Genomic DNA, 13,199 nt, shown 5'->3' with positions numbered 1-13,199 from the left:
TGCTCCATAGAGCAGAGGAAGCTGAGGCTTCGAGAGGAAAGCAACGTGCTCAGGCTCACAAGGGCACGCAAAGCTGGGACCTGGCAGACCCCAGCCAACCACGCAGAGGTTTTCTAAGGAAACTGCCTGAGAGCCTGGCCCACCCCTCACTTTTTATCCACTCTGATCTCCAAGTGCACTGGAATGAGACAGCAGCTCCATTCCCCACCCCAAGTGATCTTAACTTCAAACTCTCCAGTTCCTCCCCTCGGGCACGTCCATGTCATTGTCATCATGTAGCTGACGAGGGACAATGAGGTGATGGGGACAATGAGGCGATGGGGACCTCGGCAACTTGGATCAGAGGCAAACAGTCAGGAAAAAGGCTCTGTGGGGCTATCTACAGATTATTTCATTTTATTTTTGTCTATTAAGGCAATATCAACATACCCTTTTCAAATCACTTTTCTGACATCAATTTTCAGGCAATTCATTCTTTCTAAATGTAGCACGTGCAATAATGTGTGAACTTACAGAAGCAGTTTGAAGTGGGTAATTCAGTGAATGGTTTCCAAGAGAGGCTTTTGTTTTTGGAGGGGGTATCAGTACCCCCCTGTTTCAAGTATGCCCAGACTTTGCTAAAGTCTTTACATAATTGTGATTAATTAGGGCTGTAAGAACAGAGACTTCTCTTCATGGTGTAAAATGATTAATTCCATTATTACAATGACAAGAAATGACTGAACTTTAAACTTTAAACAAAATTTAAAAACCAGGGCCAACGTTTTATAAGAGAGGATGATACTTTTTACAATTTCATAATTTTTAGTTGATTACTCTCGCCTCCCCTGATGGCAAGCAGTTCAAAAGGACAAGCTTAAGTGGTCCTTGTTATTTTTAGATTTGAAGGCACTGTTTGTAAACAAGTAAAAGACCGCAAATAAATGGATTGGGGGCTATGTATTATTATTTTTTTAATTTGAATATTCATCTGTTACAATTAAAACAAAACATCTGGATTTCCACAGGTATGTTTGGATTTTTTAATGCCTTGAATTTCATGCTTGGCAATCAGACCATGCAAATGCCTTCATATCCTTATATTAGGAATCAGCATAAAACAATTGGCTTCCATTAACAAATAATCCTTTACATTAAAAAAAAAAAAATCAAGATCTGAGTTCATTACTTCACTATTCATTTTCGCATACACCTGGCTTCAGATACATTATTAGAAAAAGCACTGGGACTGCAGGTGAAAGTTTTCTATATTGTCCCACAAAAGCTAGAAAGTAGTTAAAGAGCCCATTTTTCACAGCTGGAAGTGGCAATTTATTCCACCAGTCAATTCTCGTCCAGTCCCGCAGGGAACTCGATCTATTCCGGCTAGAAGGGAAGGGTCTTCCCCTTCCATGATTATTTCTACCCTCTTTGAAACACTGCTCGGAATTCTCCGCGGGTCTGCTTATGGCTCAGGCCAGCCCGCGGGGAAGGACGCCTCAGGGGGGGACATGAACTCCTGCCACATTGAACTCCGGGCCACAGGAAAGCGCACCACAGGTGAGCAGCCCCGCTTTGGGCAATGGATACACATCTCCTCCCCGGTGCTCAGGGAACTCTGACTATGATACAATGTTAAGTAAGTTCTTCGCTTGAGCTTACTAAGTCTTTTTTGCATGTCCGTGTTTTCACAGAGCGTCGTGCCAGTCGTGGTCCACCGTGGACTGCGTGTACGACGAGCTGGGGGTGTCGGGGGAGGAGAGCTGGAGGAGCCTGCAGTATTGGCAGAGCACAAAAGAGCCCCTGCAGGTTTTGAAGAGCTGGATGATGTACTTTCGAAATTTCTCCCCCAGGAAGAAGTAGATGATCGGATTAAGGCAGCAGTGCACAAAAGCCAGGGTCTCTGTGGCCTGAATGGCGTAGTCCAGGCGTCTCTCAAAGGTGCAGCCCTGGAGAACCTCCAGCTCCACCAGGGTATCCAAGAACAGCACCACGTTGTACGGTGTCCAGAACCCCAGGAAGAGGACCACCACGGCAAAGATCATCTTCACCGCCTTGTTCTTCTTCTCGTTCTTGCAGTGCTGCAAGGTCCTGATGATCTTCGAGTAGCAAAACAGCATGATCCCCAGGGGGATCACCAGTCCTACGATGTTGATCTCCAGGGAGCTCAGAACCTTCCACTGCGTGGAGTTGAACGAGTACTTGGTTTTGCAGTAGGTGTGGTTGCGCTCTGTGTAACAGGTGCTAAATAAAAGGCCTGGAAGGGAGACGCACACAGCCACTGACCACGTGACCAAGCTGGTGATGACCCCGTAAGTCACGGTCCTGGCTCTCAAGGAAAACACCGCGTGCACAATCGCCAGGTACCTGTCTATGCTCATGAGCATGATGAAGAATATGCCACTGTAAAAGCCCACCAGGTACATCCAGGAGATAATCTTGCAGAGACTTAGTCCGAAAACCCACTGGTCTGCCGCGTAGTAGCTCCAGAAAGGGAGGGAGAGCACGAAGAGCAGGTCAGAGATGGCCAGGTTGAGCAGGTACACGTCTGTCATGGACCTGAGCCGCTTGTACTTGAACAGGACCAGAACCACCACGGAATTCCCAAGCAGGCCAAACAGAAAGACCAAGAAGTAGAGGGGAGGCAGGAAGAGCCCCCCAAATGCCTTGACGCCTTCTTTGGTGCAAGGCCTGGGAAGATTTTCATCACTATAGTAGTTGCTGTAGATGTTTTCATACATCGTGGCATCTGCTGGATCCGTGGTGTTCATTTTCAAACCTACAGCCCCTCAAGGCAGGTCTAAGGCCAACCAGAGGCTGAGGAGGAGGACAGCAAACACGATTTCTGTAAGAACAAAAACAAATCAAAACAGAACTGGATGCAGAGAACAGCTGTGTAATATTCGCTCCTCATCATCCGCATCCTTTCCCACCTGCCCAGGGAAAGGGCTCAGATCCTGGAGGGCAGTGCAGCCTATTGAAACAATCCTGCCCTTTGGAGCCAGACAGACTCCAGCCCAGCTCTGCTGTGTCTTTACCCCTCTGCTGGGCGCTTCGGTGCCCTCCTTTGAGTGAGGAGAGTAAATCCTCCCTTCCAAGGAGGTGTTTTTCAAGGTCATATTTCTCAAAGATAGTCTGGGGTTATGAAATCACCTACAGGAAGGACAAGACCTGCCGATATCCCCAGCAGCACTGCACCGAGGGCCTTTCTGACATAAAAACAGAAAGGAAAACAAGATTGTAAAATCTACCCATGTTAAGACTATACTTTCAGGGATCATTTCTATAGTTCTTTAAAATCTGCCTATGTTGCCCCCTTTAGACTAGAACTCCAAAAATTCAGTAATTGCTTGGGTAATCATTAATCTGAAAGGAAACCAGGTTGGCCACTTGCCTTTATAGATAAATTATTATTTTTTTATTATTATTAGTTTCAGATAGAGAGGGAGGGAAAGTGGGAAGGATAGAGAGAAACATCGATATGAGAGAGACACATCGAGTGGTTGCCACCCACACGACCCAACCAGGGCTGGGGACTAACTGCAACCGAGGTACGTGCCCTTAGCGGAACCGAACCCGGGTCTCCCTGGTCCGCAGGCCAACGCTCCAACCGCTGAGCCAAACCGGCCAGGGCTATTATTATTTTTAATCCTCACCCAAGGATGTATTCACTGATCTTCAGAAAGAGGAGAGGGGACAGGGAGTTGGGGGGGGGGCATCAATGGGTTGCCTACCATAGGAGCCCTGACTAGAATCAAACCCACAACCTTCGGTGTACAGGATGATGCTCCAACTAAGTCACACTGGCCAGGGCTACAGAAACATTCTAATTCCTCCTGCATGTTTTGTACTCTATAGATTTCAAAGCATGTTCATTGGTATTGTCCACTTAATCCCACTCCCATACTCTTATCCCCAGCACCCCATCATCCCAACAATAATATGCTACTTAAGCCAATCGAGCATACTGAGCCGTGGTGTAGATAACTCATGATAGATTCAGAGAGGTTAAGTGATTTCTGAAGGCCACGCAGCTACGCACAGAAGTTGCTCTTCAGGCTCTGAGTCCCGGCGATGCTGGTAAGGTCTGGAGGTCTGTGGACGGGAGAGCTCTGGCTGTGGAGTTTGCTGGTTTCCTGCGTGGGGTAAATACTCCCACTATGACCAAGGTCAAAGTTCCTGGCTACTTAACAATCAACTCTCGAGAGTTGATGCGAGTGGGCTCGGTGCACCGCTGCCAGGTTCATGTCCACTCTAGAGCATTATCTCGGGGGGAACACGCTTGGCCTTCCAGACTGGGGGGCTAGCCTCTCCGGGCCAGTCTGACCTTGATGCAGCAAGTCTGCTCTTGAGGCCTCTGGAAGGTTACAGTACTTAGCTGGGTAAATTGAGGGAGACTTTAGGTCTTTTCCTGAAAGCCACACATGAAAATCAATTCAATGCACTGAATCCTATCAGAGTGGGAATTCGGATGACATTAGAAAAAGGCACATCAGAGCCAGAAACATAATCTCTTCTTCCCAACCACCCTCACTTCCTATCTAAATCGGCAGATGAGGTTATAACCTACCTTAGAGTTATACACATGCTCACAACCACTCGCGTTTCCTAAGCTGGCAGAGGTTAAAACCTTCTTACAGTCACACACGGGTTCCACGTAAATCAGAGCACTCAGGACTAGGGCTTTCTGATTCAACGCCAATTCCCCTTGCTGCCTTTTCTTTTTTTTTTTTCAGTTACAGTTTACATTCAATATTATTATGTATTTGTTTCAGACGTACAGTACTTTACAGACTGGCCCCCTGGTATTTAAATACCCATCTGGCCCCATACATAGTTATTACAATATAATTGATGTATTCCTCTTGCTATCTTTTTCTTTTTTTAATCCTCAATCAATATGTTTCTATTGATTTCAGAGAGAGAGGAAGGGAGATTGAAACATTAATCGGTTGCCTCCCAAATGCACCCCAACTGGGGATCAAACCTACATCGTAGGCAGGTGCCATGATCAGGAATCGAACCCACAATCTTTTGGTGTGAGGGACAATGCTCCAACCAACTGAACCCCCCGGCCAGGGCCTCTTGCTTCCTTCTTAATAGCACCCTGAGGTTTCTTATCAAAACCCTTTTCACATTGTTCAGTAATTCACAGCTACTGCTACCCCCCACCCTCTCCACCAACCCACCCAAACCTCTAAACTCTGTTCCTCAAGGGATGTTGGTTTACGACTGCAAATGGACGCTGAAGACCTGGTGCATCTCAGGGTCTCCAAAAAATAAATATGTTAAGTGAATAGCAACTCTATTTAAATAAAGAACAATTCTAGTCTTTCTGCACCATTTTACCAGTGAAAATTAAAGAAATGAAAGAGGCCAAGGAGTTAGGAAGTTATCCGAACACATAAAGGTAAACGCAGCCGGTAAACGTCTGGAATTATCCTGTAGCCCTTATGCGTGTGGTCTCTTTGGACCTGGGAGTCTTACTAGAAGCAAGCAGCAGGAAAATGTGTGCATCTAATGAAAATCACCTGTGTGTTCTGTCTGAGCACGTGGGCTTAGAACACATGTGTGTGTAAATGGGTGCTCAGCAGATGAGGGCCCAGAGCGCGTGGGTCCAGGTAGATTGAGTGTGACCTCCAAGATAGGAGCCAAATGTGGGCACCAGGCTGACCAAGATCCCCAAGTGATGGGACTGGGTGAGCAGTTTCCAGTGCTTCCCAAGTCCTCACACCTGCATGGAAATCCGCGCGGGGCCCGCAGCCCTGGGAACGGCCCCCTCATCCCCACTTACCTTGCTTTTCTGAAAGTGGCTCGGAGGAAGGTCTGGGAGGCTGTGCCAGACTTGCTCAAGCAGCAGCGCTAAGAGAGACAGGTGCCTTTGAAGGGATGTGTCTTCCTGTCAGCACCGACTATTTCTCACCCCTCTGTGCTGAGTTCAAGTGGGGTTTTTTTGTTTTGTTTTTTTTGATAGAAGCAGCAGAAAATGACTCTTAATGACTCTTAGTGACTCTTAGTTACTCATTTCCCAAAACGGAAAGCTCAGAAAGGTTTATTGTCCGCCAGATTAAGGAGAAAAATGAAGTACATTTTTAAAGAGAGAAACTTGTATAAATAATTTGCTGCATTTCTGATTTGAAAACTTTCCTTTTCGCTGGCTGTCTGCAGTAGAAATTATCTTTACAGTCCGGATCGGGGGCTGTTTGTTATTTCCCCGTCATATTTCCCTCAGCCATCACTAGGAATCCGGGAAATAGTTGGACTTAGACCCAGTGGGCCACCCTCGATTTCTGAGTGGTTGTTCAGGTTAAAAACAGAATTCAGGTTTCCAAGTTACAGAGGTCAGTGTTCAGGGTTGCAAATTAATAACAGTACTGTCCTGGAGAAACATTAAATAGGTTTTCCCTCCAGTAAGGGTTTCAAAACTAAACAACACCCCCTTCCCCCCAAAAAGGATCAAATTTTTAATAATGCCTATTTCATAGATGGGAAATACAGAGCTAAAGAGGGCAGGTGCCGTGCTCAAGGCCACACAGCTAGAGACACAGTCGGGACTAACACCACACTCCTGACATTTTCATGGACAACATCTTCCACTGGGCTGAGTTTCTGAAACCTAACCAAACAGGAGCAGGCCAACACGAAGTATTCCAGGGCAAACCAAGGCGGTAGGCAGCCCAGCACAGGCAGCCCAGAAGGAGAGCAGTAACATAAGAGTACAGCGCCTCCTGGTGTTGCCAAGCCGCATTTTAACACCAAAGGCAAAGTACATTCCCCAGGCCACACTTGACCGAGCCAGTCCACAGGGACAGCATACCTGACAGGGGAAGCCATAAACTCCCAGTGCCTTCTGGAGGAGCTCAGGGACTCAACTCTAGAGCAGTGGTGGTGCAGCATCAAAGACGCGATGTCAGCCGTCACAACCTCAAATGGGAGAAGGCTGCCAAGCAGAGCCACACAGAGGTTTGTACCCAGGGACAGGGCAGCACTGGGTTACAGCAAGCTGGCACTTGAGGAGACAGCTTATGTGTGGCAAGCAGGATGGGCTGGCTGGTTGGTTGGTTGGTTAGTTAGTTAGTTAGTTAGTTAGTTTTTATGGGTTCTCTGTTATTGGTTAATTTGAAGAATGTTGTGGGCTTGGAGCAGAGGGGCTGTTGCAGAGTGGCCCCAGAAAATGAGAAGCTATTACGGGAAGTGATTGGGGGGTGGACCTCGCTGCTTAAGTAGAGGAACTGACCAGCCTTTTCAAAATTGAGTCAAGACTGCATTTAAAGTATATTACAGGGGAGGTCTGAATAAGCAGGTAAAGTTTGGGTAAAGAAATAGAAGATTGCAAACAAATTACAAATTGTTTTTTTGTTGTTGTTGTTGTTTTTCTTAAGATCACTAAAAATCCCTGCACTTTTGAAAATTAGAAAATGTCTGGCTGGTGGGGCTCAGTGGACTGAGCGTCATCCTATGGACTGAGAGGTCCTGGTTCGATTCTGGGTCAGGGCACACGCCGGGTTGTGGGCTCGATCCCCAGTAGGAGGTGGGCAGGAGGCAGCCGATCAGTGTTTCTCTCTGACATCGATGTGTCTTCTACCTCTCTCTCCTTTCCTCTCTCTCTCTCTTTCTCTAAAAATCAATAAAAAGAAAATTAGAAAACATATTTCCACCCTGGCCAGTATGGCTCAGTTGGTTGAGCATCATCCCGTGCACCTTTTTCATATAATATTAACTTGAAAAAAAAAAATGGTAGTTTAATTTAGAACAAATGATTTTTTCTCTCTCTGTAAATATTTACAACTTTATAGAAGATCACAAAAATGATAGCAAGAACATTTTATCAAACAAGTGTGTGTGTGTGTGTGTGTGTGTGTGTGTGTGAGGTTTGAATGCAAACGTTTCTTATGTGAGTAGTATTTACACCAACATATGCAGTAAGCTCATGTCATAAAGTGTACCCATCCTCAACATTATGTCCAATCCTAAAACCTCTCATGTCCCATGTTTTTAGGATCCAGGTTCATTTTCCTTTCTGGGGCATGCACACATTGTTAAGAATTCCACAATATATTTCCTTGAGTCTTTTGGCTTACTAAAAGCGGGGGGAAAGATATGTTATTAATTACAGAATGCTGGTAAATGACCCTTCTTGCATAGAATTGAGAAGGGGGATCCATTTGGTCAAGGTTTAATCTAGCTGAATTATGAAAGTTTGGAAAGTGTAAAACTGTCCGCATTTCATTACACAATATCAAAATACCACTGTGTTAGTTTTCTGTTGCTGCTGTGACCGATGATCACAACATGACTTTATCATCTTACAGTTCTTTCCGTCAGAAGTCATCTTCGCTGGCTGTTTGCAGGGCTGCTTTCTTGAAGGCTCTAGGGAAGAATTTGTTTCTCTGCTTTTTCCAGCTTCTACAGGCCACGTCCGTTGCAGGCTCATCTCATGGCCTCTTCCTCCATCTCCAAAGCCAGCAAGAGAGTATCTTCTCTCCTTTCTGACTCTTTCGCAATGACCCTAAGGATTACATTGAGCCCACCTACATAATCTAGGATAATCTCCCGATTTCAAATTAAATGTGCAAAGTTTCTTTGGAATGTAAGGTTCGTAGGTTGCAGGATTGGGACCTAAACATCTTTAGGGCCCATGATTCTATCTACCACATCACATTCAGTAATATCACCACAGATCTCATAAGAAAACGCTAAGAAATGAGAGGTTGTGCCCTGGCCGGTTTGGCTCAGCGGTTAGAGTGTCGGCCTGCGGTCCGGAGAGACCCGGGTTCGGTGTCCGCTAAGGGCGCGTACCTCGGTTGCAGTTTGTCCCCGGCCCTGGTCGGTCGTGCGGGTGGCAGCCACTCGATGTGTTCCTTTCACATCAATGTTTCTCTCTCTCTCTCTGTTCCTCTCTCTCCCTCCCACTCTACCTGAACAAAAAATGGAAAAATGTCCTCGGGTGAGGATAAAAAAAAAAAAAAAAAGAAATGAGAGGTTGTCATATTCATCAAAACGGACACAATTTTCCAAGATTATAATTTTCACTTGAAAGCTCAAATTTTATCATTGGCAACAATACTGTCAGTTGTTTTACTTGAAATGACAGATGCACTTCATTTTTATTCAAATGTCTACAAAATATCTGTTTGAATCATCATAAGTTGTCTTTCAAGTGAAATGGAATTCCATGTGAATTCAAGGGTAGAGGCAAAATCGTGTTTTCCTGCTTCATCAAGGACAAGCTCAAATCAAGTTAGCACCGGGAGCACAGGGCAGCGAAGAGTGTAGTTTTTAGTAGTTATGTTGCCTCAATTTGTGCAAAGGTCCCATCATTGCTTTTGCACCATCAGTGAAAATATCAACAGAGTGGAAAAGATAAAGTGATAATATTATAAATGTAGGTTTGATATCACTGAGCCCCTGAAAGGGCCATAGAAACCTACTCTCTCCCCCCCAGGGATGCAAGGACCACACTTGGAGAATCGCTGTTTTCAGGAAATGGAACCTGCCAGCAGATGGCAGCAGGAACAGCAGTATTTTCCAGTTGGCATTGGCCACGATTTAAGAAATACTAGTTATTTCATGATAGATTTATCTCAAAAATAACATTTATTTTTAAATATACAAGAGAATTTTAGCTCACAAGTCAGTTATACAAAAACTTTTTCTCTTTAAAAAAATTTTTTTTATTGATTGATTTGAGAGAGAGGAAGGCAGAGAAAGAAAATGTCAATTTATTCCACTTAATTATGCATTCATTGGTTGCTTCTTGTATGTGCCCTGACAGGGGATCGAACCCACAACCTTGGCTTATCAGGATGACACTCTCAGTAACTGAGCTACCCGGACAGGGTCAAGAACTTTTTCTTTTTTTTTTCTTTTTTTTTTTTCCTCACCCGAGGACATTTTTCCATTTTTTGTTCAGGTAGAGTGGGAGGGAGAGAGAGGAAGAGAGAGAGAGAGAAACATCGATGTGAAGGGAACACATCGAGTGGCTGCCACCTGCACAACCGACCAGGGCCGGGGACAAATTGCAACCGAGGTACGTGCCCTTAGCAGGAACCGAACCCGGGTCTCTCAGGACCGCAGGCCGACGTTCTAACCGCTGAGCCAAACCGGCCAGGGCAAGAACTTTTTCTTAAGATAACCATCATATTTTAATACGCGGGAGTACTCTGGGCCTACTCTCATTTTGTCCCCAAGAATATTAAGAACAGTTAAATAGCCTTGATACCCTGCCATTTTATTAAACCAAACAAACTAAATGTTATGCAAACTGGAATTACTATAAAATGAAAACATTTATATAAAGAATTATGTCTGGAGTTCAAGAAAACTCATTTTTTATTTGTATTTTATTTATTTATTTATGTACGTGCCCCTAGTGGGAACCGAACCCGGGACTCTCTGGTCCGCAGGCCAACGCTCCAACTGCTGAGCCAAACCAGCCAGGGCAAAACTCACTTTTTAAAGAAGTTAAAGGTCAGTCTTTCTTTTTCCTTTTTCTTTATTAAATCTATCAGAGCATGAAGGAATGGCTCAACAAGGAAAACTCATGTCCACTGTATATTGTCCCAAAGCTTCTCCGTTAATGCCTTTTTTCTTCCTAAAGAGAAGGTTTTGAATTTTATTGATAAAACATCAAGTTTTCATGCTGAATATCATGAATGATTCTGTAAGATAAGAGATGCCAACAGTGGAGCAAAACATTAGTAAACATGTGTTTTTGAACTAAAATCAACCAAATAAAATAAGAGTCAACTCTAAATTTGAAAAGCAAGTACATATGCGGTAGAATTAAAATACTGTTCAATAATAAAATGTAAAACAAACAGGAGTATGATCAGAATTCAGGTGTTCCATATTAAAGTCTTATATTAAGACTTCATTAGTTAATTTTGTAGTTAAAAATTTAAGAGAAAACTCTAAAAGGATAGAATATAATTTTTAAGTAGAAGAAAATCACATAAAGAATAAGTGTCTCACCCAGCTGGTGTGGCTCAGTGGTTGAGCGTCGACCCATGCACCAAGAGGTCACCGGTTCCATTCCTGGTCAGGGCACATGCCCAGGTTGTGAGCCAAATCCCCAGTGGGGGGCATGCAGGAGGCGGCCAATCGATGTTCTCTCTCATTGATGTTTCTGTCTCTCTCTCCTTCTCCCTTCCTCTCTCTCTAAAATCAATAAAAGGGGAAAACAAATTATTTTTAATCTTTATGTATAAAGATGACCACTAGTTAATTTATGCATACCACTGAAAAAATGTTAACAAATGCAGTTTCACAGTATGGGAACAGCTAAGCGTATCGAAACACTATATGAACCATTTATATAGGCATGAAAATTGTTTACGAAGACGATGCAGTGATAGATAAAAATGGTTACATATCAAATGTAACCAGTTCTATGATCACAACAATGTAAATTAAGTTAGGAACATTATGCATCCACAGAAAAGTTGTTTTGGAACAGAAATTGAAACAATCTTTTTGGCAGGACAATTTGACAGTCTATGTTTCAAATGTAAATTGTTCCTATCCTTTGACCAGGAGATTTCTTCCAGGAAATTTAAGCTCTGACCAATTCCCTTATGTGAAAATTCATTTGAGGATTCAACAAGAGTTCTGAAACATTTACATACTGGACAATGGAGGTTTCTAGATGAAGTGTCCATGTTTCTGGGCACACTCCTGGAGGAGACAAAGATGTGAGGAGATAGTTATAACAGAGTGTAATATATCAAAAACAACATGGACAAAATTATAATTATAAAATAGATTTTATAGCCCGGCCAGTGTGGCTCAGTGGTTGAGTGTCAACCCATGCACCAAGAGGTTGCCAGTTCGAGTCCCGATCAGGGCACATGACCAGGTTGTGGGCCCAACCCACAGTTGGGCGGCATGCTGGAGGCAGTCAATCGATGTTCTCTCTCATCGATGTTTCTATCTCTCCCTCTCCCTTCTGTTCTCTCTAAAAATCAATAAAGAAAAAAAATTTTTTAAATAGATTTTATAAAGCATAATATTGAATAAGTGAGACGAGTCCAATTCTACACAAGAACAGAAAGATTCCATAAAAAGAAAGTTTTGATCGACCTTGATCGACCGTGCTAGAAGGAAGATAGAATTACCTCTTCCTTTTTTATATATATAAATTGTTTCTTTATTGATCTTAGAGAGGAAGGGAGAGAGAGATAGAAACATTGAGGAGAGAGAACATCAGTTGGCCAGCCCCTGCATACCCCACACTGGGGATCTGGCCCACAACTTGGGCATGTGTCCTGACCTGGAATCGAACTGGTGGCCTCTTGGTACATGGGTCAACGCTCAACCACTGAGCCACACCGGCCGGGCTAGAATTACTTCTTTATTCTCTCTATAGAAAAAAATTTTTTTAATTGTTATTATATGAAAAAGAAATCTCAGAAAACATGGGAAACATTTTAATAAAGATATTACAGATAACACAAATTACAGGGTGGGGCAAAAGTAGGTTTGCAGTTGTGAGCATGCAAAACAGAGTTTATTCTTGTATTATTATTTTAATTATTGTATTATTTTCCATATGAACAACTGTAAATCTACTTTTGCCCCACCCTGTGTATTATTTTTTAGAATGTTGTGATGATCGTATTATCTTTCAGGTTTTTCAAATTTATAATTAATTATTTTCTTTATTACACTAAAGAAACATTTTTAACCTAATTTTGTATTTGTAATTTTGCTTTTTTTTTTTCCCCCTCTTAAAAATGACCCGCAAATAGCCCAACCGGCTCGGGCCAGTTTGGCTCAGCAGTTAGAGCATCAGACCGCGGACCAGAGAGACCCAGGTTCGGTTCCCGCTAAGGGCACGTATCTCAGTAGCAGTTTGTCCCAGGCCCTGGTTGAGGTCGTGTGGGTGGTAACCACTCGATGTGTCTTTCTCACATTGATGTTTTTATCTCTCTCTTCTCCCCTCTCTCCCTCCCACTCTATCTGAAGATAAACACGAAAATGTCCTCGGGTGAGGATAAAAAAACAAACAAATAGCCCAGCCAGTGTGGCTCAGTGGTTGAGTGTCAACCATGCACCCAAAAGGTCACTGGTTCGATTCACTGGCAGGTCACATGCCCAGGTTGTGGGCCTGATCCCCAGTGAGGGGCATGCAGGAGGAGGCGGCCAATCGATGTTCTCTTTCATCAACATGCCTTTTTTTTTTTTTTTTTTTTTTTTTTGTGGTACGTGCCCCTACCGAC

At 43.7% G+C, this 13,199-nt stretch overlaps 1 protein-coding gene across 1 annotated transcript; it reads right to left on the bottom strand.

Annotated features, from left to right (window-relative positions):
* Positions 1 to 1,165: 1,165 nt before the first annotated feature.
* On the bottom strand, positions 1,166 to 5,829 carry CCR4 (C-C motif chemokine receptor 4). The gene is made up of 2 exons (XM_036267225.1): positions 5,774 to 5,829; positions 1,166 to 2,824 (listed from the first exon to the last, which is right to left on the bottom strand). The coding sequence occupies exon 2, from the start codon at positions 2,748 to 2,750 to the stop codon at positions 1,668 to 1,670; it is 1,083 nt and encodes a 360-aa protein (XP_036123118.1). The 5' UTR covers positions 2,751 to 2,824; positions 5,774 to 5,829; the 3' UTR covers positions 1,166 to 1,667.
* Positions 5,830 to 13,199: the final 7,370 nt, after the last annotated feature.

The sequence above is a fragment of the Molossus molossus genome, unplaced genomic scaffold (genome assembly GCF_014108415.1).
Source record: "Molossus molossus isolate mMolMol1 unplaced genomic scaffold, mMolMol1.p scaffold_m16_p_18, whole genome shotgun sequence".
In the NCBI taxonomy this organism is placed as follows: Eukaryota; Metazoa; Chordata; class Mammalia; order Chiroptera; family Molossidae; genus Molossus; species Molossus molossus.
This window is presented reverse-complemented; position numbering and strand designations above follow the sequence as displayed.

Coding starts and splice junctions, on each gene's coding strand:
- CCR4 (XM_036267225.1), bottom strand. CDS start 2,750: ATGAACACCACGGATCCAGCAGATGCCACGATGTATGAAAACATCTAC.